Source organism: Letharia columbiana (assembly GCF_014066305.1).
Source record: "Letharia columbiana isolate WasteWater2 chromosome Unknown Sc0000040_s0, whole genome shotgun sequence".
NCBI lineage: Eukaryota > Fungi > Ascomycota > Lecanoromycetes > Lecanorales > Parmeliaceae > Letharia > Letharia columbiana.
This window is the reverse complement of record NW_023501084.1, coordinates 2,120-26,209: the sequence shown is the minus strand read 5'-3', so window position 1 is coordinate 26,209 and position 24,090 is coordinate 2,120. Positions and strand designations below refer to the sequence as shown.

Here is a 24,090-nt window from a genome sequence, read left to right as displayed (position 1 = left end):
ACCGCGAGGGCGGCCACAGACTTCCAAAGCTTCGACGATTTCGTAAGTGCTGGTCTGGGAACAGCAAAGAAAAATACTGTTTTTGTAAACAGCATCGTCCAGACTTTACAGAAGAAGGAAAAGACCTTGGACCTTTTGCAGGATCATGTCGAGAGGAACATTATCAAGATTGGCAAGAAATTCTTCCGGCAAAAGGTTGGTATACCACAAGGCTCGGTCCTGTCCAGTCTGCTTTGCAATTATTTCTACGCGGAGCTAGAAGAAGAATGCTTGGGGTTCTTAGAACGGGATCAGAGTATCCTGCTCAGACTTATTGATGATTTCCTGCTTATAACAACTAACAAAGATCACGCGAAGAAATTCCTGCAGGTGATGCATGACGGAGTTGAAAAGTATGGCGTCGAGGTGAATCCGGTCAAAAGCCTTGCGAATTTCGACGTCATCGTCAATGGCTCTCAGGTGCCTTGCTTGCATGAAAGAACTGAGTTTCCCTACTGCGGTAACTCAATTAACACCAAAACACTAGAAATCACTAAAGACAGAGATCGAAGGAAGGGTACAGGTAGTTGATAGCGCTCTAAAGCTCAACCGTGTTTCTCTGCTAATGGGTAACAGTGCTAGCGGATACATTGACCGTCGAGCCATCAAAAGTCCCGGGCAAGGCCTTTTACCGTAAAGCGTTGAAGTGTGTACTTTTGAGTGGCCAACGGCACTGGCTAACAGTAATTGCAGTGCCTTGAAGATCCAGACACACAAGATGTTCCTCGATACAAACTTCAATTCCACTGGTACAGTCTTGTCGACCATCTATCAGAATTTTGTGGAGGCAGCTATGAAGTACTATCGGTACGCCAAGTGCATGGGAGGAGGGAAGCACCCTCACCTAGATCTGCTCATAGGTGAGTCTGGTCGAGTCCATATCAGAAAGGCAGAGATCGTTGTGGGACGTAAGCTAACGAGATACATTGATGACATATGCAGGTACCATACACGATCTGGTTGAATTGGCGTTCGTACTCATCAAAGGCAAGCACAAACGTCAGACAGAGCAAGGCTATAGCTGTACGGTCAGCAAATGCCAAGTAGAATGGTAAGCGGCCCCTGCTTCAGCTCCAACCCCTGCATGAACACGCGGGAATCCCACATGTTTGCAGTCGCAAAATCGTGCCACAAGGCTAACCAAAGGATGATACACAGGTTGGCGGCAAAAGCTTTTCGCAACATCTTAGCAAAGAAGCAAAGCAAATATCGCCTTGTCATCCTTTGGCTTGATGATGCGATTCGGCGGACGAAGTCGGACAAAGCCAAGGAGATGTGGAAGCTCAATAGGATCGTGAAAGAAGGCGATGCTATATTTATAGATTATAAATTTTAGAGCAGATAATACTCCTCTACAGAGCACAATGAATGCTGGTACATATTACCAAGAATGAGCCCTGCGGAATGCACGCTTGTAATCTTGTTGCCAGCCACATATGCACCAACCCCACAATCATTGACAGTGCCCCCACAAACAAAGATTCGCAATATTCCTGTCGCATTTCTGCAATTTTCTCCTCTTTACTTTGATGTACTCTTTGGACAGCTTGCAATTGAGGTTCAACGAGACATTGAAGCTGCTGTTGCGAGTGAGTCGTATCTTACATCAATTGGATCGCCCGATACGAAAATCCTTCGTCTTGGCTCTCGCGCCCGCGCTTTAAGATTACTCGTACTCCGGAAAGGCTGAAAATATGCCCGAATTTCTGACCCCAAATTTCACTGCTCTCTCCGTTGTTGACCTCTTAGGTGATGTCGATGACCACTACCATTCTTACTGTACATACATACCTGTCACTATCCTAGGTGCTGCCCGCCATTCTTTACACGTTCACCGTCATTGTCAAGAGGTCGACTTCAAAGCGCCCTCATTCTCATCCTCAGAAAGCACCAACAAAACATTGCATCCCCCACTCTACACCGCTACCAACATCACTCGCTTCCCTAAGAGCTATACCACACATCCAACGCATACATGCCAACGCTCGCTGATTCATGTTGCCGTCACACCTGACGATGAAATGACCGACGCCCCTGGCTCTCCTCCCGGTCTGACCGGATCCAAGTCTTCCAAATCTTCCTCATACCGTTCCTCTTCTTTGTCCGGCCCAGACGGCATTCTATCTGATATTACCCACTTTGAAGACATTGGTCTTGACGGAGATCATCTCTTCGGGCGGAATCTACATGGCATGGAGAAACCAATGCGGCCCGTAGCCGGCGCGGCCCCCCCAATGGCTACTATGCGAGAGCTCACAAATGCTGGAAAGAACCGGCCTTACCCCCTATTGCAAGGTCCGAAGAAAGAACATTCCGCGACTTATTCTGCCAGTCTGCCAATTCCAGGACCACCAAGAAGAGGCTTGAGGAGCCCTTCGACTCCATCATTAGCTATGGCAGCCATGAGCAATCGCACCCTGTCTCGGAGCCCATCTCCCAATGGTGTCTGCCCAGTGTCCAGACCCATGTCCAACCCGGCAGCGCCTCGGAGACCAAGATTAGCCCCAATAAAGGCGATGAATCCGCAAGCCAGACGTGGCTCTTGGCAGCCAAGCCGGAAAACTACAACAGAGCTAGAAGCGGAATATAATGATTCAGACGAAGACCTTCCCGATGATGCGAGTCTATGGAATGTACCGCTTTCTCCTCGACCCCCCGCTGAGCGGACGACCTCAATATCTGCGTCCGATTCGCCCAAGATTTCACCTTGCACAAGTCCGGAACGATCCAGTCCTCTTCACACTTCCTCCCGTAATCATTCCTCGCAACCTCCAAGGACCGCTCCAGTCCTCAGAGCAAATTCACCACTGGCGGGCAACATGACTTCTCCACCCTCTTCACCAAGGAAACCGAAGACCTTGCTACGAGGTGCTTCTACAGGAACAATGCCCGATCATTTCGGTTTTGCTGCATCACGCACAAAATCCTGGAACGTAGCACTATCGGAGCTCTCGGAAGAAGCTAAATCGCTGACAGAAGCATTCGAGAACCATGCTGTCTTGGCCGAACAGCAACATGAGGAAGCCGTTCAGAACGGGGAAACGTCCTTCAGATCAAGCCTGGAAAAGCTGTCGAGGTCGAGGACGAGCACGGTGGAGCTTCCCCCTCTCCGAAAGAATAACGTTATGATTGATCCACTGCCTATAAGCAAAGAAAAGGAGAAGGTGCTTAGCAGGACGCGACCAAGCTGGCTGCCTCCGAAGAGCCAAAAAGAGGAAAAAAAGCACTTGAAAGAGTACCAACGAATGATGGAGTTTTCTCTGGAAGCCGGTACGTCGAATGCTTTGTATTGATCCTTTTCTGTGCTAATGTAGAAATTCCAGAGAGGAAAAGAGCTGCGAAAGTTGCTGACTCTCAATGCGCCAAAGACGATACCAAAAGCGCCCTCCTTCGAATATGGGAGGAACATGTACTTCCGAATTGGGATCAAGTGGTCCGAGAGCCCCGCACTCGTGAGCTTTGGTGGAGGGGAGTGGCACCAAAATCACGAGCTCAGGTCTGGCAGAAAGCCGTTGGAAATGAGCTTGCGTTGACAGAGGTCACATACAAAAAGGCTTTGCAAAGGGCCAAAGACGTGGAAGCACGACTTGTAAAGCCGGGCAAAGAAGAGCTGGATAAAGAGAAGGTCTGGTTTGATGCCATCCAGAGGGACGTTAGGGTCGCTTTTCCGGAGCTCAAAATCTTCCAACCGAGCGGCCCATTACACGGTGATCTGGTCGATGTTCTGATGGCTTACTCAATGTACCGCTCGGACGTCGGCTACAGTCACGGCACTCATGTGACATCCCACCCAACTGTCAATGTTCCTACAGACCAGCTAACATCATACCAGCTCATCGCCGCTCTTCTCTCCCTGACCCTTCCTGATCCCACCTCCGTCTTCCTCACCCTTTGTAACCTCCTCAATCGCCCCCTACCGCTCGCCTTCCTGACGGGCGATCCATCTGCAACGGCCAAAGCCTATTCCCTCACTGATGCTTTGCTCTCTCATAAATTTCCACGTCTTCACGCCCATCTCTTCGACCCAGCACCCACTGGACTCGGCCTCACAGCGCACGAAGCGCTTGAACCTATGATGCGCACGCTTTTTCTAGGTCCTGGAAATGGATTAGGTGTGGAAAGAGCGGTCAGAGTGTGGGACGTCATGGTGTTCGATGGAGACGGAGTCATCATAAGAACAGCGGTGGCTGTTTTGGGCGCACTGGAAGGGAAACTATATGGAGGCAAAGAAGAAGTCCTAGGGGTACTTGGTTGGGGAGATAGCACGGGCAAAGGTGCGTGGGATGTTGGGGGTGAAGAGAGCTTCATGGCATTGGTGAGAAATGCTGGCAAGGAAGAGAAGGGAAAGGATATGTAATAAGCTTGATGATGGGTGTTAATATGATGGGCCTGGGTGTATATAGGTTCGATTCCTTTGCAGGGTACTGTGCGTCTTGGATGAACGCCAGCGAGCATAGCGTTTTTAATAGATAACATTGGCTGATAAGTGGTTCTTGGGTCTTGGAATAGTAATCTTTCCATTTCGTCACTCGGGCGTGTCATTGTGATTGGGTATTTGGAATCGTGAGGCTAAGATACCTTAAAGTTTAAGCGAGGCGAATCTGGGAGCGGGCCACAACCGGCACTAAGATACTTTAACTGCCTGCATGGGTTTTGAGCTAAGATAGATGTAGCTAAGAAGAAAAGCCACAGAGGTTCAGCGAAGTCCGTGGGCCATGCAAAATCCAGAGTTTGAGGTAAGATACGAGTACGACCCCACCTCGATATCTAGCTCCCTTCTCTATGTATACTCTTCATCTCTACATGCACATGTATTCATTCATTCACCATCCTGAATACTCCGTACCATCAGATCTCGCTCCGAGCATGTGCAACAGAATGAAAGCCAGATACTGAATCATCCCCATCAACCCAACCACTATCTCCAACCTCCACACAACCTCACCTCTCCCTCCACACCTCCCAATCCCACCCTGCGCCTTCCCGCAATGTCCTGGATCAGCAAACAGCTCGAATTAACCCCCACCCACTTTGTCTACCTTATCCTCTCTGCCTTTCTCCTCCTATACGCCCTCTTCTCAGCCTTCATCCGCAACCGCCTCCACCTCTCCGAACCCCCACTCGCCACTCTAGTCGGCATAGCCTTTGGACCCCAAGGCGCAAACCTCATCAGCTCTGTACGATGGTTCTCGGACGACATCACGCAGGAGGCAGCGAGGGTTGTGGTTGGGCTACAGTGTTTCACCGTCGGCGTGGAGTTGCCGAAAGCGTACTTTTCGCGCCACTGGAAAAGCGTGGGCATGATGTTGGGGCCGGTCATGACCTTTAGTTGGCTCATTACCGCCGGCTTCGTATACGCGGTGTTGCAGACCAATTTGACGACGGCCCTCATCATCAGTGCGTGTCTCGCTCCTACGGATCCCGTGCTGGCGGCCAGTGTGCTGGCCGAGAGCACCTTCTCCAAAAGAGTGCCGAGGAGATTGAGGCACATGCTCAGTGCCGAGAGTGGATGCAATGACGGCGTTAGCTTTCCCTTCCTGTACATTGGCATCCTCTTCCTCGTCGAGCAGACGCCGGGAGCTGCGATCAAAGAGTGGGTTCTTGGGACCGTGCTATGGCAATGTACGCTCGGTCTACTGATCGGCCTCGTCATCGGCCACTCTTTCAATCGAAGCCTGCGATTCGCGGAGCGCTGGGCGTACATCAGTCCCGCGCCTTTCCTTGTCTTTTACTTCCTACTCGCCATCTTCTCGGTCGGGATCGGCTCAACCCTGGGCGTGGACGACTTCCTCGTGGCCTTTGGAGCCGGTTACGGTTTCGCATGGGACGGCTGGTTCGCGAAAAAGACGAGGGAAACAAACCTGCCCGAAATACTAGACCTGCTGCTGAACTCGAGCATGTTCGTCTACTTCGGTGCCATCATCCCGTGGAGGTCCTTCACCCCGACGGAATTTACACCCTCGATCACGCCGGGCCGATTGGTGGGCTTGCTGGTCCTCATCCTCCTCTTCCGCCGCATCCCCATCGTCCTGGCCATGAAGCGCTTCGTCCCCGACATCCGAACGTACCGCGAAGCGCTCTTCTGCGGCTACTTCGGCCCCATGGGCGTCGGCGCGCTTTTCCTCGTCATCGAAGCTCGCGCCATGCTGGAGAACGGCACGTCGATACCGGACGCGCACCCGCCCGCGGAGAACGAGAACAAGCAGGCTATAGAGACGGTGTGGCCTGTGGTCTGCTTTATCGTCCTGGGATCGACGATGGTGCATGGGCTTTCGGTCGCGGCGATCAGCGTGGGGAGTCATTATGCGCGGAAGGAAGGGGAGAGGGCACCGCTGATTGGAGGCGAATCGGATGGTTTGTACGGTATGGTTCATGAGGGAGGTGGGGGAGAGAGCGAGCCGAGTGTTAGTGGGGATGAGGACCCTGATCCCCCTGATCATTATTGATGGGGGTGTGAAATGCATAAGTAAGACATTCTTATGTACAAAGAGAATAAAAAACCCCCCGGCTTTCATGGTGGCAGATCCACTATCTGGCTCATCATCTCAAGCCATCACGCCCGCACAGGCCACATTTGCCAAATACATCAACCCTCCATATCCCTCGCCCTCGTCACCCACTCAACCTGTCCACCGACCGGCGCTCCGCATTCCGAGCAACGAGCCCGCTCCACCCTCCAATCGCAAACTACGGCACGACACGGTCAGTCGGTAAACACGTAAAACCCGCCGTATTACAAGCTCACAGGACGGCCATTGGCGTAATTATACCAGTGACCGCAGTGCGTAGCGAAGCCTCCCATCGCCGTCTTGACAGCCGCCATCGCCTCCTCGGTAACCTGATCGTGCCATTCTCGGCGACGGAGCCTGATGCAGTGACTCATCGATAGCTGCGCGTAGGGCATCTGCGTTCCGGAATCCCAGCGCACATTGGTCTCTGGTGTTCCACTACCAAGTCTTTTGCGGACTGGGAAGGATCTTGGTCTCTGTGATGTCCCGTTTGTCGTTACAACCGTGGCGGTGTTGTGGTATGAGGAGGTCTCGGGGATAGGTGGAGGTCGGGACAGCTGAGTTGAGACACCATCTATTTTCGGCTCTCCGTCCTGTTGCAGCAGGCCAGTTGCGCGGCCTACTATCGCGAAAAGCTCTGCAACGCTTTTGCAGAAGACATGGAACGTCACAGGATGTGCATCAATACCCGCAATAGCTACACGGTTTTCGATCGAGCTGATCAGACCTGGCAGATGGTCATGGAATGCAGCCCGTTGCTCTCTTCGGAGCAGTTCTTGTAGGCCTCTTAGCGTTGCGATAAGAGTCGTTTCGAGGATCGCTTTAGGATCAGGAGTTGCCGAGTCGAGGATTGGCTCGAGGCTGGAGGTAAGCAGCTGGAAGAAAGGATATTGCTCGGGGTCCATTACTTCCACTGATGGAATTGTACAAGCCACCGACGGCAGTACCGACGGACAAGCGATCCAACAATGCATAACTGGTAATGATCAAACGAAAGGCCGAGCCAGTCTAACGAATGTGCTGTGGCCATGAGCGTGTGCTTTCATGCCCAAGAGTATCTGAACGTGTTGACGACGGCAATATTCATCACCGTCAAGGTCGAGGGGGAGCATCTGCTCTCAATCCTGATCATCTCCACTGAGAACTGTACAGCGCCACTCCAGAGCCTGTCAATCGTCCTGTTGTCATTGGGCTGTGGTGGGATCTTAATGAGTCCAAATACTTCCTGCCATCTTTCATCTGCAAATCCCCACAGCGTTGCTGAAGCACTTACGCGTGGCCGCAATCCATGACGGTGACCCTTGAACAGTATCCGATACTACTATGGGATGGGATGATAGGTAAAGAGGCTTATCCACGTTCAGAGCTTGCGGCCAAGAGCGACGTTTACACGGATCTCAACATCTTGGATTGATTTGCTACCGGCATCTGCAGGTCTGCAGGAAGACTCGCAACCCCTGTGACTGGAAAATTCCAGTGCCGAGGTAGCTAACCGAATCAGTCAAATTCGAAACCATCTTACCCAAGTCTGTGCTCAAAGTCACAAGAATAGAAAAGGATCGCCGGTCAAAGCTAACCTCTCGCCACTATCTACATCGACCGCAGGCATATCAACGTTGGCGCCGCTCAGCCTGGGCGGCTCAGGAGCCGACTGCCTTCTCATCCTTTCACACTTTGACAGGCTCATTTCTGCGTAGGCCGAGTCATATCGATCGATTTGGTCTCCGCAAAGATATTTCGCAACGGGAGGGGCTTCGACCGGTATATGCGGGCCTGGCTCCGAGAGCGTGGGGTAGGTTTTGACGGGACGGGAGGGTATGCGGTTTTTGAGCCAGGAAAGGATCTCGGTCAGGCGGGCGAGCCAGAGAGTAGTTTGAACGGCTAGAGGTCTGAACTTGGTAATGCTTCGAACGGGCCGAGAGGCGATGGAGCCCATTTTGATGCGTGTGGCTCTGGGTGAAGAATCGATTCCTGGTATGATGGAACGAGAATGGGAACTGTTTGACGCTCTCGGCTTGGGTAGGGGGGTGAGTATCTTCAAGGCGAGACGAGATTGTACGAACGATATCTCAGATGAGCGTTAACAGTACAGATGCGAGGAGTATATACAAGTGCTCAGCATTTGGCGCCATTGTTGTGGTGTCTCTTTATGGGATAAAGTTTGTTGTTGCTACTTTTGTTCATTTCGTGATCGAGGCTTTGTGGATGACTTGTCGATTGTTCATTGTCTTGTCTCATCAAAGCGTTCCTCGATGTTTTTCCCTACCTCCCTTGTCTCAAGATGAAAGACACAAGCCAGGGGTCCCATCACCAAAGGCGCATTTTCCGAAAGATTGGCGCAGTTGCCATGGTACTGGCTTACCCGAGCTTGAGATCCCTGCGCAAAACGAGAGGTCATGTACTCATGAAACGGCATACTAGTCGTCCATGAACTTGCAGATACCAATTTAGGCCGGCGCTCCAAGACTGCGACTTTTTGGCCAGCTTGCCAGACTCGATGGGGGTAATGGCTTGCTTCAATGAATGACTTGATGAGAGTCGCTACGAGGTTGGACACGGTGATACGGAAGAAACCAAAGGTATAGCGTTCACACATGGCATCTTCAAGTATCAAGGACCATGAACGCGCACTTTCAAAGCTAAAGATTACAGCATGGGTGCACTAACTCGAAAAGTACAGCGTATCCCCCTTAGAATAATGCACCGCCTGACTCTTGACCCTGGGGCCCTGGGCATACTGCACCTTCTGATCCTTGCGCGAGGCCTGCGCGCCCTTCTGTTGCACTGCGGGCGTTCAGCTGCGCGTACGCATCCCCGTACCTTTCCGGATCGACCGGCCGTACACTCTGGCGTGCTTTGTACGGCGTCGGCGCGCGCTTCTGCTTACTGCGGCCGTTCAGCTGCGCGTATGCGTCCCCGTACCTTGCCGGATCAACGGGCGGTACTACGGACGGGTGTTGGTAATGGGGTACGTATAGAGGGATGTTGGGGTCGAAGGGGCGGGATAGGCGGCTGTTGTTGGGCTTTCGGGGCTCGTCGGTCTGCCTTCGCGGCCGGGGGACGGGGTTCGAGGGACGGGACGGTGCGCAGCCCATTTCGGTGGTTGGGTTGAGGAGGGTTGTTTGGTGTTTTGGTTGGAGGTTGGGGAAGTTGGGAGTGTGGTAATGGTTTTGAGAAATTGTACAGAGAAGGGAAATGGATATGGTGTGTTAGCAGATGGGATCTGGGACAGCTAAGTACGCGGTTTTGGTCAATGTGTCGTCGTCAGACAGTATAATGCCAATCTTCTTTCAGTCGACTCGCTGTCTTTGTTCCGAACAAGCTCTCCTATGTCTCTCCTTAATATCTCATTGTCTCTTGTTTCCCTTCGGTACATGTCTCATGGTGCGCGAACCAGACGATGCCGCTCATCGCGCGAAAAGCTTTGTACTCGCTAATATGTCAATGTTCCTTTGCCAATGTGTCTTGCACAATGGTGCACATTGGCCTTCGTGCACATTGTTCTTCACAACAGAATACGAACCTCATTGTAATTCGCAGGCGTTATACTTGCCTTCTGTTGCCATCATATATATACCCTTCGCCTCTTGTTCTTCTTCAGCTCCTCAGCATCACTTCCACCGCATCCCTCCCAACAGCTCGACACCGCCACTCTCCGAACCCAACCTAAATATATAAAGATCGCAGACAGCAACCAAAAAAGAATGCCATCACTCCGCACCCTCGCCGCCCTGGCCGCCGTTCTGGCAACGGCCACCGCCAGCTCCATCACCTTCACCAACGCCGCCGCCAAAGACATCTGCTACATGGCGGAAGTGTCGAGCGGGACCTTTCCCATGACCACCCCCTGCGGGCTCGGCACCGGCATCGCGGTGAAAGCGGGCCAAACCACCAGCGTCGCCCTCGACCCCACCTTCAACGGCGCCCTGACCGCCTGGACCGCCGGCGTCCGGGGCGCGCGGTACGAGGTCAACTTCGCCGCCACGGCGGGATCGACGTGGTACGACGCCGACTACCAACTCGGCATGAGCGACGGCACCCTCGGACCGTCCGACCACCGCCGGCTCGCCGACGGCCGCCCCTCCGCCTCCGGCGAGCCCGACACCCTCGCCAAAGCCAACGCCGCCTGGCCCCAGACGCCGAACCGCGCCGCCCTGCTCGCGTACCCGGATTACATCCGGCAGGGTTCCGACGGTGGGCTGGGCTTCGTCTACTGCGACGGCGAGGCCCCGCCGGTCGTCGTCGATTTCTTCCAGGTCACGGCGGAGTTCGACGCCTATATCGATGCCGGGAGCGTGGCGGGCGTGACGCCGGCGGCGGCGGATGCGGAGGCGGTCAGGATGGCGGATGCGCAGAGTTTGCGGGTCGATACGCAGGATATGCTCATCGTGGCCCATTAGGGTGAGGGTGAGGGGTTTTGGGTAGTCGAGTCATGACGTCTTGGAGTTTTGATCTGTTTCCTTCTTGGGAGTATCCTCTCTTTCTGTCTTGGGGAGTATCCGACACTGGTACAATCTTTCAATCTGGTAAAGCACGTTAGCTTTTCTTTCTAACGGGGTATAATTCAATTCAACGGTATATACATCCGTTTGCATATTCTCCGTCATAGTAACAACATGAACTTAGCAAGTACTCCTCGCAATTGAAATCTGAGGATCTACGAGTCATGCTGAATTGAGTTTGTGATCCGTGCTTTGAGCTTTGAGTTACTATCACACTTGTAGTTTGATATCTTGATGACAAATGACATATGATAAACCGAGACTTTGACCGATTATACAGTGATGCGCGTAGGCCGAAAAGTCAGGTGAGGGGGTGAATTCCCAGCACCGCCGAATCTCAGACCTATGTACCGTTCAACATTTAGCGGGTGCAGTTTTCAGAATCCGAGATGCTGAGAATTATTCAAGGGCGGAAATTGCTAATGTACTCATATGGTATGGGTATGGTTGGGGCTGCTGTGAGGAAAAAGCGTGCAAATTTCGACGAGAGCTCCTTTGTGCGACTGTTCGACTGTGGTGGTTGATGAATGGATCGAGGCCCAAGGAATTGTTCTCGACGACGTTCAAGAATGCTCTCGACCTCGGTGAGTCCTCCAAGGCGAACCATAACGATTGTTCTGCTCTCCAACAGTAAAGGTATTGTGTAGCACAATGATTATTTTCTCGCGCCATTGTCGCCATCAAAGCTATTGTACTCCTTGGGTACATATAAACAGGAAGGAAGGAACGGCCTTGCGCCGAGGCATACCTGCACCATCGCCTATATCCAGCATTCTCCCATTTCCCACCACAGCGCAGTCTCCACCACTACTACGGTATACTCGACATCCGCAAGCATGGGCGCAGTACACGTCCTCTCAAGAGCGGCTCCCGCATCGGCTCCCAAGTGTCCACTGGGGTGCGCGAATCCCAACAGCTGCCATCCGATTCTTCTCGGTCTTGGCATCCTATATGTTTTCCTCCTCCTCATCACGCTGTTTGGTTCTACCGGCCGACGGAAAAGGTCGACCGAGTATTCTTCCAAAGGGGCAGACTGCATGCCTTGACGCTGACAGCCAGGAGCTGTTCCGTTTGTGATGTGGATCGCTTAGAGAGCGGACAAAGGCAGGGAGGAGGGCAGCGTTTCTTTGTCTTGTGTGGTAGGTTGTCTGGGATAATACAATCGCATCGGTATTCCTTTGTCTGTTCATTGTCGTCAACGCGTTTCACGACCTAAAATTGCCGTGTCAAAGGCGCTGGACATACATGTAGCAAAGAGACTTGACGTTTGCGATCACAGCACTTGCCTTTATGTTCCCTATACCCAGAGCCCACATCTCAACATCCCCTCTTCATTTTAGATTCCCAACTCACCAACATCAATTTCCGTTCCCCAACCCGACCCCAAAGTAAAAAAAAAAAACAAAACAGCCACAAAGATGGGCTGCGGACATTCACGACCGTCGAGAGAAACGGACTCCGGATATCGCTCCACCAACGCCAAACCGAATCGCCGCCCCAAATGGGCAGGGGCTCACAGCTCCCAACGGAACAATCGCGGATATGAGAAGCTGACCGCAAGAGGAAAAGGCGGGGTGAAATCGTCCCGGATGAATAGGGTGAAGGTCGACGAGGACGGGGTGATTTGGTACTACTGATCACGGTCGCGGCGTGGTGCGAGCACGGACGTTGCGAAAGTCTTGTGGAGCGAGGGAGAACTAGATCATCGAGCCTTTTGATACTTTTGCGAGATGGTGCAGACAGGATTGTTATGGCTTCTGTAGCACGGTAGAGAACCATTTGGATCGCTTGACCCTTTTTTCAATGTACCCAGGACTTGAAAGACGATTTTGTGGAGTGTGGCATTGTGAGCGCGAAAGGTGAACGTAGGAGGCGGCGAAGAGATAATTGTGAATGCCAAGTCTGGACCATCAGGAGCAGGGTGAGGGCCTTGAAAATTTTGGAGAACGGTGCCTGGAAGGATATGAAAGGCAAAAAGAAGCATATATGGAGCCGTTGATCTTCGAAGCATATCGAGAGAAACGACGACTGGACGTGGACACGGGTTCAAAATTTACAAAGTCCCCTCTATCCTTTTCTCCTACCTACATTCAAGCCGTTTCAACCGCCGTCCCAGCCAGCGTACCCTCAAGCTTCTCATCCACCCGTGCACCGATAAACCCACTCCCAATATTCCCCAACCCCTCAACCTCAATCATCCACTCCCCGATCCAGCACGCCTCTCTCTCGAAAAAGGCTCCGACTCCATACATGGTATCGGCGAGCATGCTCCACGTCAACTGTCCGGTACGGGCGTCGCCGTGGTTTTCAATGGTGGCAATGGCTCCACCGTAAGACCATGAGACTGTGTCGATGAAGATGAGGCCATCGCCGTGATTGACGATGGCGGAGTGGTAGATGGAATTGAGTGCAGTAAGCAGAGTCTGGTAAGTGACGGTAGGGGCGAGGGTAGGTGCTGCTGCGTAGCCGATGAATATGAGGGTGGTAGGGGAGTTGGGCACGTGATAGGACTTTGATCTCTGGATGGGACTGGGGAGTGTCAGTCTGTGGGATAGTTTAAGACTCGAGAAAACTTTGAAGATGTTACGTCGAGGCATCCAAGAGACCTACTTTGATCCTGTGGCGTTGGTAATTGTATTGCTGAGAGGCGACGCAAGGAGGGTCGAGAGATTTGGCTGGGCATTGGATGCTGCCAAAGCTGATAAGACAACTCTCGCAGTGGTCAGTAGCACAGAGAGACGAAGGAACTTCATGACTAAGTTGGGACAGATGGGTGCTCATCAAAGACTGCACCTGAAAAAAAGTGGAAATGGGGTGCATTAGTAAAACGCACGGGCAGTGCGGTTATCAAACAAGTCTCATGGGTCTTAGCCTCAGGGTCTTTCTGCAGGTACAAAGCGTACAATATCAGACCATGACGCATCTCGCGAGAGGCGGAAGATGGTCTTGGAAGAAAGGCGCTCGATCCCCAAGATAGGTAGGCGCCTTCCTTGCCGGCAAATTCGAGAGACAGCTTTGTTCGTAGTGACATACAGCATGATTTTATGAAGTTTAACAATGCCAAAGTCTCTGCTTCGAAGTACAGCGTAGACATGCTATGATGCTTCATAACAACTGTCTTTCCGCAGCCACCCTAAGAATCAGTAACTGAAAGCGGCAGTCGCGTGTGAGGCTGCTTATCAGCGAACGGCTACCGCCAGCTTGGGCCAAATCGTCGCATGGGCCTTCAGATATAGACCGATATGAAGCCACTACGATTTAGTAGGCGCTCCAGAGTCCAGACCTTGACTTGCGGTCCGATTGCAAGGCTCGCCTCCTACTTCTCACCTGACGAAAACCCTGATACCCTGTGACTCCATTTTATGGGATAGACTGAAGTCGTGGGCATCTCAACGTCGCTGAGATCTCTCTCGGACAGCTCAAAGCGGAATTTGTTCGGTGTGAAGACGGCTGCAATAGTGAATTAGAACTTGCAGTATGCGAGGTTATTCGGCGAAAAACCGCGTCAGGAGCCTGCAACGAAATGCATCAGACTGCGGATTGATGCGTACGGTCGGTCCTTGAAGCCTGATCAAGTGGAGGTACGCCTTCAAGTGCAGAAAAAAACAAAGGGAGCATCAAAGAATTCCACGAGAGCTGTTCCACTCTGTATTCCCCAATTGGAACAAGCATTGGCATGATTCGCCAGAGATGCCGGGCATGCACGCTTCAGCCGAGAACTCATATGACCCCTGAGTCCAGACTGCCAACAACAATATACTCGCCGTAAAGCTATGACGACCAGCTCCCTTGAAAACCGAAAATTGACCTCAAACCTTTTGTTTCTGGAAAAAGAGCCCTTGCCTTTGAATCATCGTAACCAAACAGAAATGGAGAAATGCCCCTGGCAATCTAGGGCAGATGGGCAAAAGCCCACTCTAGCGTTGTGAGGCTAGCTAGGCCTCAGAGATGAACATCTCAACTCCTCGGTATCAATGTCCCGCTTTAAGCAACATCAATGCTGACGATCTTGATATCTTCCTCCGGTTTCTCCTTGTAGACTCTGGCATTCTCGATCCGATGCACCACATCGAGCCCTTGCACCGCTCTCCCAAAGATTGTGTGCTTCCTGTCCAACCAAGGTGTCCTTTCTGTCGTGATGAAAAATTGGCTGCCATTCGTATTTGGCCCTGCATTTGCCATGCTAACCGTGTAAGCTTTGTCGTGTTTGAGCGCAGAAAATTCATCCGCAAATTCCGTGCCCCAGATGCTTTCACCACCAGTCCCATCACCTAGCGGATCGCCACACTGGATCATGAATTTCCGGATCACGCGGTGGAATATTGTATTGTTGTAGTAGCCGTTCTTGCTATGAGTGACGAAGTTCTCCACAGCTTTGGGGGCAGCTTCGGGAAAAAGACGGATGTGGATGTCGCCATATGTTGTATGTAGAATGGCTGCGGTACCACTCTCCGCAGGCTTGGCTTCGACTTGTTGGCGAGAATTGAGATTCCTGGGCTTTTCATTTTGAACGTCGCGAGAAGACTTGCTGATATCGGTCTCGTTGGTGAAAATATAGAAGCGGACTTTTCCTGAGCCAGTGGAAACGAGCATCGGATCTCGCTCTTCGGCTTCTTGGAGGAGAGGATTGGCGCTGGCAGCCATGGAGACCGTGACAACACCTTTCTTTTGAGGTTGACCCTGGTAAATAGCCAGATTCAATGGGCGGAACGATTCATCCTTGCCGTAGACTTTGACGACGCGATTGGTCAGGGTATTGATGACCTTCGATCCCAGGAGAGAGCCATAGATGATGAAATTACCTGACTCGTCGAATATTATGTTGATCTTATTTTGAAATGCTGGATTTTCCAGTTCCCGTTCAACAGCTAGTCGCCTGCCAAACTCCACATCTTCGAGCTTCTGCAACGCCGTACCGGCTTGTTGCATGTCGGTGACAGTTGATAGTGACTCGTCATACGTGCGGTAGAGCTTGCCAGTAGCAAAGTCAAAGACTCTGACCTTTCGATCAGGAAAAGAAAATGTTGCAAACTGTGTACCAGAAGGTGAGATGGTGATGGAAGTTGGCAAACTTTTCGCTTTCTTGAACTCGAACAAGTCCGTTGAGCTTTTATACTTGAAAAGATTGTCCGGTTTCTCGTAGTTTCCACCGGGGCTCCAATATTCAATCATACCATTATCATCAGCAGAGATAGCACAGTCATAGCCATTGTTGTACGCAATTGTTCTCACTGAGCTTTTGTGCAAACTGGTAATTCGGTGTATTGAAGTCTGCGATTCACCCCTGCCATCATATATATTGATTATATGGTCGGCCTCATGTGAGACAGCAAGTAAGGGTAGCGAGGCGCCGCGCCTATGGACCCAACATATTGATCTAGGTGTGAAGTCCAGCTGGAGAATCGCTAGCAGATCTAAGCGGTGTGTTAGCGTGCAATCTTCGCACTGGTTCCAAGGACTATACCAAACGTAATGACATCGAAGATTTTGATCGTCTTGTCCGCTCCAGCGGTAGCAAAGCTGCGTCCATCCTGGCTGACACTGACACTCTTGATTTCTCCAACATGCGCCCTGAACTCCTTCACCGACTCTATTCCTACAGCAACCTTCTTCCAGAATTTAACGACTCCGTCTACCGAGCTGGTAATTAAGAAGTCTGTAAATGGAGTAACCGTGACGAAAGAAAGCTGGTCTTTGTGCATCAGAGATTTGGAGTAGCGCGGAGAGGTAGGGAGGGCGGAGATATATAGCTTTTCGTAAGGAAGATTTCGACGCTTCTTTTTTGGTGCGGTTGAAGGCAGTGCCGGACCAAAGTCGTCCTCAGAGGAGCTATCTATGTAAAAATCAGCCAGGTGAGTAGAGGAAGAGCTTCTATGGATATATGTACCATCGTTTTGTACTGAGTCGCTGTTGGGCTTGGCCGGAATTGCATTCCCGTCTTCGAAATCGGCCCGCGATCGTTTGTGTGCATTGTCTGGGGATTGGATCTCAGTCTCCATCTTTATGTTTCCTGGGAAGTACCTATGTTCACAATGTCTGAGGTCCCTTGAAATGGAGACGCTGAGATCCTCAGCGAAACCCATGATTTACCGAAGATAACCCATGAACAAAGACCTAGCCCTAAATTCAGACAGTCACTAGCGAATCAGAGTTCATCATTGAGAGAATTTTGAATATATTGATTTACACACTAGCTTCTAAAAGGTCGACTGAGCATGTCTAATTCATGATATTAAGCCTCCCCCAACGCGTTTCTCGACCCAAATATGGAGATAATGAGTGCATGATATGGTACTGAAAGCCCCATTCCTACGCTCGCTTAAGCAAGCTATTTGTCTGCTCAAGCTCATTACCCGGATCCACCCTTATTGACCGTCATCTCGGTCTTTGGTTCCAAGGCAATTTGTTATTGTCTAGAATGCTCGGGAGTCGATTATCTCATGCCTGTACCAGTTGCTGGCTCTAGAAACAGTGGTGGCATCCTAGAATGGAGACTTGAGGGCGGAAGCACAGGTCTTTGGAATACCAAGCAACGGAGGTCAGCTGGCATGAAGCTATGCTTGAAAGCATTAATGCATGCTTCCATCAGCACTCAAGCCGAAGCAAGGGTCTTTGCCCTCGATATCCGAGGTGGCACATATTGCTCTACTTTTCCGGCGCATCGGGTAATCGCTCTATCACGTATTTTCCCCTGGCGACAGACATAATTGGCACCTATGGCTGTCAGTATATCTGACAATGCACCGTAAAATGGAAAGAAGGCTCCTAGTAACACGTACACCTGGTATCTTCCGTATCCTTCTTTTTAGATCCCTATCATTTGTGGCTACAATATAGACTTGAATTCGAAGGTTAGCGTTGCATCAAAGATATCATTGCATCAAGGATATAAAAGTCAAGTGCTGGCAAAACATGCCTCACGCAACTGATGTTCGAAAATCCTTCAGGACTGAACACTCTGAGATACAGCTTACTTTTGTGTTTCTGAACCCTTTCCACCAAGCAATCATCGGCATATATACCCTTATGATCACATTTTAATCTCTCCCACCGCTCATCTCTTGCAATTCGCAGCGCTATACGATACTTTTGCCCTAGCTTTTCTAGTTCTGCCCTGCACACAGAGTGAGCATTATCAAAGACTCTCAAAACGTGGAAAACCTACATGACGCACCCAGTGATGATCGGTATGCATTTGGCGTAGAGACAGTCCATCCTGATCCACGTAAAAACCGTCAGATGTTTGTGGCCCCAGGACAAAGGAATCTAGATGCCTCCCTACATCGTCGGCAAAATCTCGAGTTTGTGCTGAACGGTCAAAGATAAGAAGTTTGTATCAATAAGGACCTAGAAATAATCAAAGTAAGAAGTTGAATGATGGGACATAGTTGAGGATAAGATGGAAAATGAGATCGCATACGGAATATGGTGGGACGAGAGCTGCGTAGACGTTCGGGGTCAGCATTTCCGTCTGATTCGAGTCGGGTAGTACAAGGCACATGTGCTTGGCTCTCGAGACACCGATGCCGGGGGGAGAGGTACAAAAACAGGATACGTACCTGTGTTGTATTGGAAGAAAAGAGACGAGGAAACTTGAGGTCTGGGAGGCGTTAGAGAGGTACGACTGCAGGGAATAATTGGAGGCCGACATCTCTCGAACAAGCTCATCCTTGGATTTGCGCTTGCTTTCGATCACGGCCTTGTCTTGATTTTTCTTTAAACGAGCATCTCTCTGGCCGATGATTCTTTTGACCTGGAGGAAGGTTTGAGTTGGGATCCCTCTAATACACCAACTATCACTTACCTGGGCGAACTTGCGTGTTTTTTTAGTTACCCCCATTACTTGGTTGTGATACTACTTTGATGTTCTTCTTAATATCAGAATGCGACTCTGGCCAGCGAGAAACGAGAATCACAATTGGAAGATTTCGATATTGGCTATTTTTAGCTTTCGTTCGGACCGTTGCCCCCCGACTTGCCCTGCAGCTGGCTAGCGTGAAAAAGATGCCGGGAATCAACACAGCTATGGCCCATGCTCTTTTTCCGACATGCATGTCCCAGCATCTGCATCAAGCATGCAAATCATTCTCTAAGTCAACATACAGGACACACTCATTGTACGCCATTCGACAACTCGACACTCGCTTCTCAACGAGTATCAGCCATATTGCAACATTCGTGCATTCATTACACTACGTGGACAAAGACTTACCTAATTGAAACAGGGGCCGCCTTCCAACTCGATCGGCCTTCTCATCCTCCCTACTCCACGTTCACCACCCGAATAATTTCTCGCAGCCCTCACTCGTCGACCATCATATAATTTGCAACCGTCGCTATTATATGATTTGGCAAATTCAGCACAAGCATAGGATATCAAGCAAAAGAAGGGCCCGACTTGGATAAATACAGCTGTGCGAAAGGCAGAGTCAACGATGCGGCTTCACCGGAAGCCTCAGCCATGCTTCATATCAGTCCTCTTTGTCTCTGTCTTTCTCGTCAACCATGTGGCAGCGCAGGACTTAGGCGTCAAACTGCCGGGCGCTTCCTCCACGACAGACACATCGTCCACTACGGCATCATCTTCCACAACCTCTACCGTATCTTCTACTAGCTCTTCGGCCAGTGCGTCCTCAACCGACGCAGCGGCTCTAACGGGTCTGCCGAAGCTAGCCCAGGACAACTACCCGGCTCCCACAGTACCACCAACTGCTGACGCGCCTTTCATGCAAAAGTCGTCTCTCCCGGATGGAACCGTATTCATATGCGTCGGTGCTGCTCTCGGCTTCATTGGCGTACTTGTCCTTGCTTGGCGTGGCCTTGTTGCCTGGTCATTACACCGATCCGTTCAAAGGGCTGCGATCGCACAATCGTCCAAATACTCGCGTGTGGGAGATCCAAGAGCAAACAATGGCAAGTCAACTGGCCCGTACTTTAGTCCAGGACCTGGGTCTACGTTGAGTCTCGACCATCTAGCGGCAAGCGGGAAAGGAGGGGGAAAGACACCTTCTTCAGCTCACGGAAGCCTTTTCTTCTCGCCTACGGCAGGTACTGGCATGCAGACCCCAGGTAACCGAGGGTCTAGTTATCTTCCTGCTGGGTATTATGCTGCTGCCAATTCTGCGCCTGGTGGTGGATCTGGAATGACGCAGGTTGGGGGTGGAGGAATCGGGCTTTCAAATCTTGCACCTCAGAATCATCGATACTCAAGAGCAAGGTCGACTGGGCCAAGTCCACCCGGGTCCCCCAGTTCGCCACCAAGCAGAGGCGCAGACTCGACGCTTGCAAGACTCAGTAGTGCAGGGTTGACGATACATGCCAGCAACAGCAGCCTCAATTTATCCGCAGCACCCCAGGGCCGTGCACCAAGCGCATACCTGGAAGACCTTTTCGAGAATCATCCTCCGGGAACCCCGCCGCCAGAAGAGCACGGTAGAGGAAGAAGGTTCTAATGGCTGTTCGATCGGGGTTTGGGGGTTTTTGAGCATATGTGTTACGAGGACGTCACATGGGAGGTGTTGGGTGGTCTCTTTACAGGGGATTTTTGCATTGTGGCATGGGCCTGGCGTTCTGGGCATCGTGAATTGAGGAGAGCTGCCTTAACGTTACTATAATTACCTACTCGTATAAAGCTAAGACGTCTCAGCAGCAGACTTTCGCGTGCTTATGAAAGTTGAGCAGCTATGCTTGCTGATATTTCAATTAATGTACATATCCAAGTCATTCTACTTCCTGTCATTCGTATAAATATCTGCAAACAAAGCAAGATTTTGAATCGCTCTTTCTCCATGAGGTTCTTGAGTAGTTCCCTCGCTCCGCAGTTTCCCGCTACTCATTGTCCTTCGTAGAACTTCAAACTCTTTCCGCGGCCACACAAAAACACCTCAAAAGTCCTTCATCTGATACATTCCAATGTTCTTAGAACTCAGAGATCATGTCCGCCTTCAAGAGGGTCAACGTGAAGGGTGGCATCTCAAGGCAGTCAATATTGGCTCCTTTGCGGGAGGCTCAGATTGTCAGCTCAAAGCCAGTATTTCCAGCAGGTATTGTAGCTAATCGTTATGCTTGAAATTGTTTTTTGACTGTTGCTAGAGATCCTGTCCACCATTCTCGATTACCTACCAGTCCCAGGCCAACTGCGATTTGCTCGCGTGTCGAAACGGATGCGGGAGATGGTCTACGATGACACGAGATGGGTGCAAAGACTACAGCTAATGGGATGCTGGGACGAGAATGAAGCCAGAAAGAGCGCAGAGGCCGCAAGACGTAAGAGATCTGAGACGCTGCAGAGCATACACGAAGAGGAAGCCAAACGTGCTGGAATTGGGGTCAATGGTACAGCAAATGGAACGAACGGATCCGATAACCCAGAGCGACCCAGTGTTACCCTTTTCGACGCTGCGATAGAAGCTGCAGAACACGAAGGGAAGACGAATGGTGGCCCATTGAAAGTAGCGCCACCCATTGAAGACGGATTCGATGCGATTGAAACCTCTCCTCGAGGAAGGCCCGCAGCCTACAAATCGCAAGATACTGCGTCACGGATAGATATCTTTGCTCATGTCTATTCACTCCGGGGTTTCGCACGGCAAGAATACGGCAAAGTCTATGGAGCTCTGGCCCCTTTCTATCTAGACGCCATACGCTGCGAGAATCACACGCATGCTACAGTCTTCCGCACCTACCGAGACCCAACTCAGCAAGCCCGGATGCTCTTCAACATCAGCAAATTCTCTAACAGTGACATGTCTGAAGGATGGCAGAAAAGGAAGGAGAAATTCGATGCTTTGGTCGGAGCCTTCGAGATGGCAGTCTCCAAGGAGTTTGAGCAAGCTTTGGACGCTGGAGATGTCGCTGGGAAGATGAGAAAGTATGCACATGTGCTGGCCTATCTTAATGGTGGCCATTCGGGGGTAGAGCTCTTTATCTCAAAAAGCTCAATCATTGGCTCAAGGTACAGGTTAGGGAATGCCCTGGATTGCCTGAACCGAAAAGGCCCTGGCAGCTTCTCGACGGAGGAGTCGTACAATTTCTTCAGTAACGTATCAACGGCTTTCAATGAGCAGGTCGGCATCATCGACCAGATCTTTCCCACTTCTGTCAATGCCATTGTACCCTTTGTGCAACGAGTTGGTAAAGCGGTTATCTCCGATTATCTGACCACCCTGTATGATGAAGCACACCGCACGAATATTGAGTCTTATTTGAGAGCCGTATCCGCTACTTGCGACCAGTTTCTGGAGATGACCAGGTCTTTGCGGCCAACATCTGCCTCTGGAGACGATTTCTACGAGACCCTGGACGAGGTCATTGCTACTATCTTCGAACCTCACATCGATCTCTACCTGAAAGAAGAATTGGAATTTTTCAAGAAGAAGTCCTCTGCGGAAGTCAACAACTGGGAAAAACAGCTTTCTGAACAAGATGCATCTATGCAATCAATGTTTATGTCCAATGTCAATCGCCAAGCTGACAAAAGGGATTTTTTGACCTCTTTCAAGAAGGTCGTCATGATGCCTGTTAATGTGCTGCCCACCTTCCCAATGTCATCACCATTCGGTGGCAAGCCGGCCACTGCAAAAGCCCTGGTGAATGGAGAAGCCCTGGCAACCACAGAAGTCTCCGGATCTCAGACTTCTACAAGACCGTCAAGTCCAGGCGTCATCAATGGCACTACTTTGAGCGTCAACAGACCTACAACGGAATTGCCAGAGCCACCTACAACGGAATTGGCTGCCAAAGCCGCAATCATGAACTCCAGGCTGGAAGGGATTCGCTCTCTTTTCAGTATTGAAGTAGCTTTGAACCTTGTTCATACTGCGAAGTCAAGCATCGAACGAGCCGCTGTCTTTGTCAAAGTTGGTGGGCATATCGCTAGCGATGCCCGTCTACAGTGTGAGCTCGTGTTTATCTCGCTACTGCAGACCTTGGGCACGCGCCACATCAAAGCTGGGTTCGACCAGGCAGTGGATCATCTATCAAAATATAAACCTAAAGAGGTCGACGAGCAACAGGGGTCCGGCGTCACGCCACTGGTCACTTTTCTGGAGCTTGTTAATGTGGGAGATCTGATTCAACAGATGTTGGACGTTTTCTACGAACAGGAACTTATCACAACCAAGCTCTCTGACCGCAATGACTTCCTCAACCCTGCTGTCAAGGAGAAGAAACGCTTCGAGCAAATACTTGACGAACGTGTGGCCGCTGGGCTCAACAAGGGTATCGAGGTATTGATGGCAGAAGTAGAATACTTGAACGCTACTAGCCAGAAACCTCAGGATTTCAACCCAGGTGCTGCAAGCGGAGGCGATCCTGACGTTATGGATATTGGTCCGAGTCAGGCAGCAATACAAGTCATCGAAACTGTTTCGTCCCACACGAGGATGCTGGTCGGCAGCACGGACAAGAATATGCTTGATGTTTTCAACCAGGAAGTTGGAATGAGGCTCTTTGCAGCATTGTGCAAACATCTAAAGAGACAGCGTATCAGCGTTAACGGCTCACTCAAATTGATAAGGTGCTTGAACTCTTTTACCGATCAGGTTTTGGTGCTGACCATTTCCCAGTGACATGAACCTCTACTTCACGTACATACAAACACTCAAGAATGAGGACCTACTTCAATTTTTCAAGGCGCTTCGCGAGCTCTCCCAGATATATCTAGTCGATCCCGCTGATGCGAAGGAGCTTGCGACCATCATTGCAGACGGGGACCGTTTCCATGGGATTTTTCGCGCAGAGGAAGTTTATCAGTTCGCGGAAAGGCGAGCGGACTGGTATCAGATCAAGAGCAAAGTGGAGAGAGCAATGTATGGTATCGGCTGCATGGTAATGTGAGTAGCATTGGGATTGAGATTTGGACTTGCTAGCATCTGAACGAGTGGAACACGGTGGGTGTATATATTTGTGGGCACTATGTGGATATGTACATTATCATGTTACATACGACCTGCAGCTACAACGCTTCTTCCTCATGCAAGTAGAAGCCTCCTACAGTGTTGTTTCGCAACACGCAGATCCATCGGAAAATGAATACTCCT

General features: G+C 50.8%; 13 protein-coding genes across 13 annotated transcripts; 6 read left to right on the top strand and 7 right to left on the bottom strand.

Annotated features, from left to right (window-relative positions):
* Window positions 1-372: 372 nt before the first annotated feature.
* HO173_009385 (uncharacterized protein) lies at window positions 373-1,375 on the top strand (the record flags this gene model as incomplete). Its single annotated transcript, XM_037311275.1, has 5 exons — window positions 373-562; window positions 616-685; window positions 733-899; window positions 982-1,090; window positions 1,198-1,375. 5 exons carry the CDS (start codon window positions 373-375, stop codon window positions 1,373-1,375), a joined length of 714 nt encoding a protein of 237 aa, XP_037161709.1.
* A 358-nt stretch (window positions 1,376-1,733) lies between these two features.
* HO173_009384 (uncharacterized protein) lies at window positions 1,734-4,396 on the top strand (the record flags this gene model as incomplete). The annotated part of the gene is made up of 3 exons (XM_037311274.1): window positions 1,734-3,309; window positions 3,363-3,817; window positions 3,872-4,396. 3 exons carry the CDS (start codon window positions 1,734-1,736, stop codon window positions 4,394-4,396), a joined length of 2,556 nt encoding a protein of 851 aa, XP_037161708.1.
* A 631-nt stretch (window positions 4,397-5,027) lies between these two features.
* Window positions 5,028-6,485, top strand: HO173_009383 (uncharacterized protein; the record flags this gene model as incomplete). The annotated part of the gene is made up of 1 exon (XM_037311273.1): window positions 5,028-6,485. One exon carries the CDS (start codon window positions 5,028-5,030, stop codon window positions 6,483-6,485), a length of 1,458 nt encoding a protein of 485 aa, XP_037161707.1.
* Window positions 6,486-6,772: 287 nt separating this feature from the next.
* Window positions 6,773-7,453, bottom strand: HO173_009382 (uncharacterized protein; the record flags this gene model as incomplete). The annotated part of the gene is made up of 1 exon (XM_037311272.1): window positions 6,773-7,453. The coding sequence occupies one exon, from the start codon at window positions 7,451-7,453 to the stop codon at window positions 6,773-6,775; it is 681 nt and encodes a 226-aa protein (XP_037161706.1).
* Window positions 7,454-8,088: 635 nt separating this feature from the next.
* Window positions 8,089-8,484, bottom strand: HO173_009381 (uncharacterized protein; the record flags this gene model as incomplete). The annotated part of the gene is made up of 1 exon (XM_037311271.1): window positions 8,089-8,484. One exon carries the CDS (start codon window positions 8,482-8,484, stop codon window positions 8,089-8,091), a length of 396 nt encoding a protein of 131 aa, XP_037161705.1.
* Window positions 8,485-8,769: 285 nt separating this feature from the next.
* Window positions 8,770-9,144, bottom strand: HO173_009380 (uncharacterized protein; the record flags this gene model as incomplete). The annotated part of the gene is made up of 1 exon (XM_037311270.1): window positions 8,770-9,144. One exon carries the CDS (start codon window positions 9,142-9,144, stop codon window positions 8,770-8,772), a length of 375 nt encoding a protein of 124 aa, XP_037161704.1.
* A 94-nt stretch (window positions 9,145-9,238) lies between these two features.
* HO173_009379 (uncharacterized protein) lies at window positions 9,239-9,643 on the bottom strand (the record flags this gene model as incomplete). Its single annotated transcript, XM_037311269.1, has 1 exon — window positions 9,239-9,643. The coding sequence occupies one exon, from the start codon at window positions 9,641-9,643 to the stop codon at window positions 9,239-9,241; it is 405 nt and encodes a 134-aa protein (XP_037161703.1).
* A 609-nt stretch (window positions 9,644-10,252) lies between these two features.
* HO173_009378 (uncharacterized protein) lies at window positions 10,253-10,948 on the top strand (the record flags this gene model as incomplete). Its single annotated transcript, XM_037311268.1, has 1 exon — window positions 10,253-10,948. The coding sequence occupies one exon, from the start codon at window positions 10,253-10,255 to the stop codon at window positions 10,946-10,948; it is 696 nt and encodes a 231-aa protein (XP_037161702.1).
* A 2,192-nt stretch (window positions 10,949-13,140) lies between these two features.
* HO173_009377 (uncharacterized protein) lies at window positions 13,141-13,803 on the bottom strand (the record flags this gene model as incomplete). Its single annotated transcript, XM_037311267.1, has 2 exons — window positions 13,141-13,579; window positions 13,661-13,803. 2 exons carry the CDS (start codon window positions 13,801-13,803, stop codon window positions 13,141-13,143), a joined length of 582 nt encoding a protein of 193 aa, XP_037161701.1.
* A 1,231-nt stretch (window positions 13,804-15,034) lies between these two features.
* HO173_009376 (uncharacterized protein) lies at window positions 15,035-17,049 on the bottom strand (the record flags this gene model as incomplete). The annotated part of the gene is made up of 3 exons (XM_037311266.1): window positions 15,035-16,464; window positions 16,515-16,883; window positions 16,938-17,049. 3 exons carry the CDS (start codon window positions 17,047-17,049, stop codon window positions 15,035-15,037), a joined length of 1,911 nt encoding a protein of 636 aa, XP_037161700.1.
* A 646-nt stretch (window positions 17,050-17,695) lies between these two features.
* HO173_009375 (uncharacterized protein) lies at window positions 17,696-18,890 on the bottom strand (the record flags this gene model as incomplete). Its single annotated transcript, XM_037311265.1, has 9 exons — window positions 17,696-17,764; window positions 17,830-17,888; window positions 18,025-18,164; window positions 18,216-18,266; window positions 18,333-18,397; window positions 18,471-18,490; window positions 18,610-18,650; window positions 18,700-18,803; window positions 18,855-18,890. The coding sequence occupies 9 exons, from the start codon at window positions 18,888-18,890 to the stop codon at window positions 17,696-17,698; spliced, it is 585 nt and encodes a 194-aa protein (XP_037161699.1).
* A 595-nt stretch (window positions 18,891-19,485) lies between these two features.
* HO173_009374 (uncharacterized protein) lies at window positions 19,486-20,502 on the top strand (the record flags this gene model as incomplete). The annotated part of the gene is made up of 1 exon (XM_037311264.1): window positions 19,486-20,502. One exon carries the CDS (start codon window positions 19,486-19,488, stop codon window positions 20,500-20,502), a length of 1,017 nt encoding a protein of 338 aa, XP_037161698.1.
* A 482-nt stretch (window positions 20,503-20,984) lies between these two features.
* On the top strand, window positions 20,985-23,887 carry HO173_009373 (uncharacterized protein; the record flags this gene model as incomplete). The annotated part of the gene is made up of 3 exons (XM_037311263.1): window positions 20,985-21,093; window positions 21,143-23,567; window positions 23,617-23,887. The coding sequence occupies 3 exons, from the start codon at window positions 20,985-20,987 to the stop codon at window positions 23,885-23,887; spliced, it is 2,805 nt and encodes a 934-aa protein (XP_037161697.1).
* Window positions 23,888-24,090: the final 203 nt, after the last annotated feature.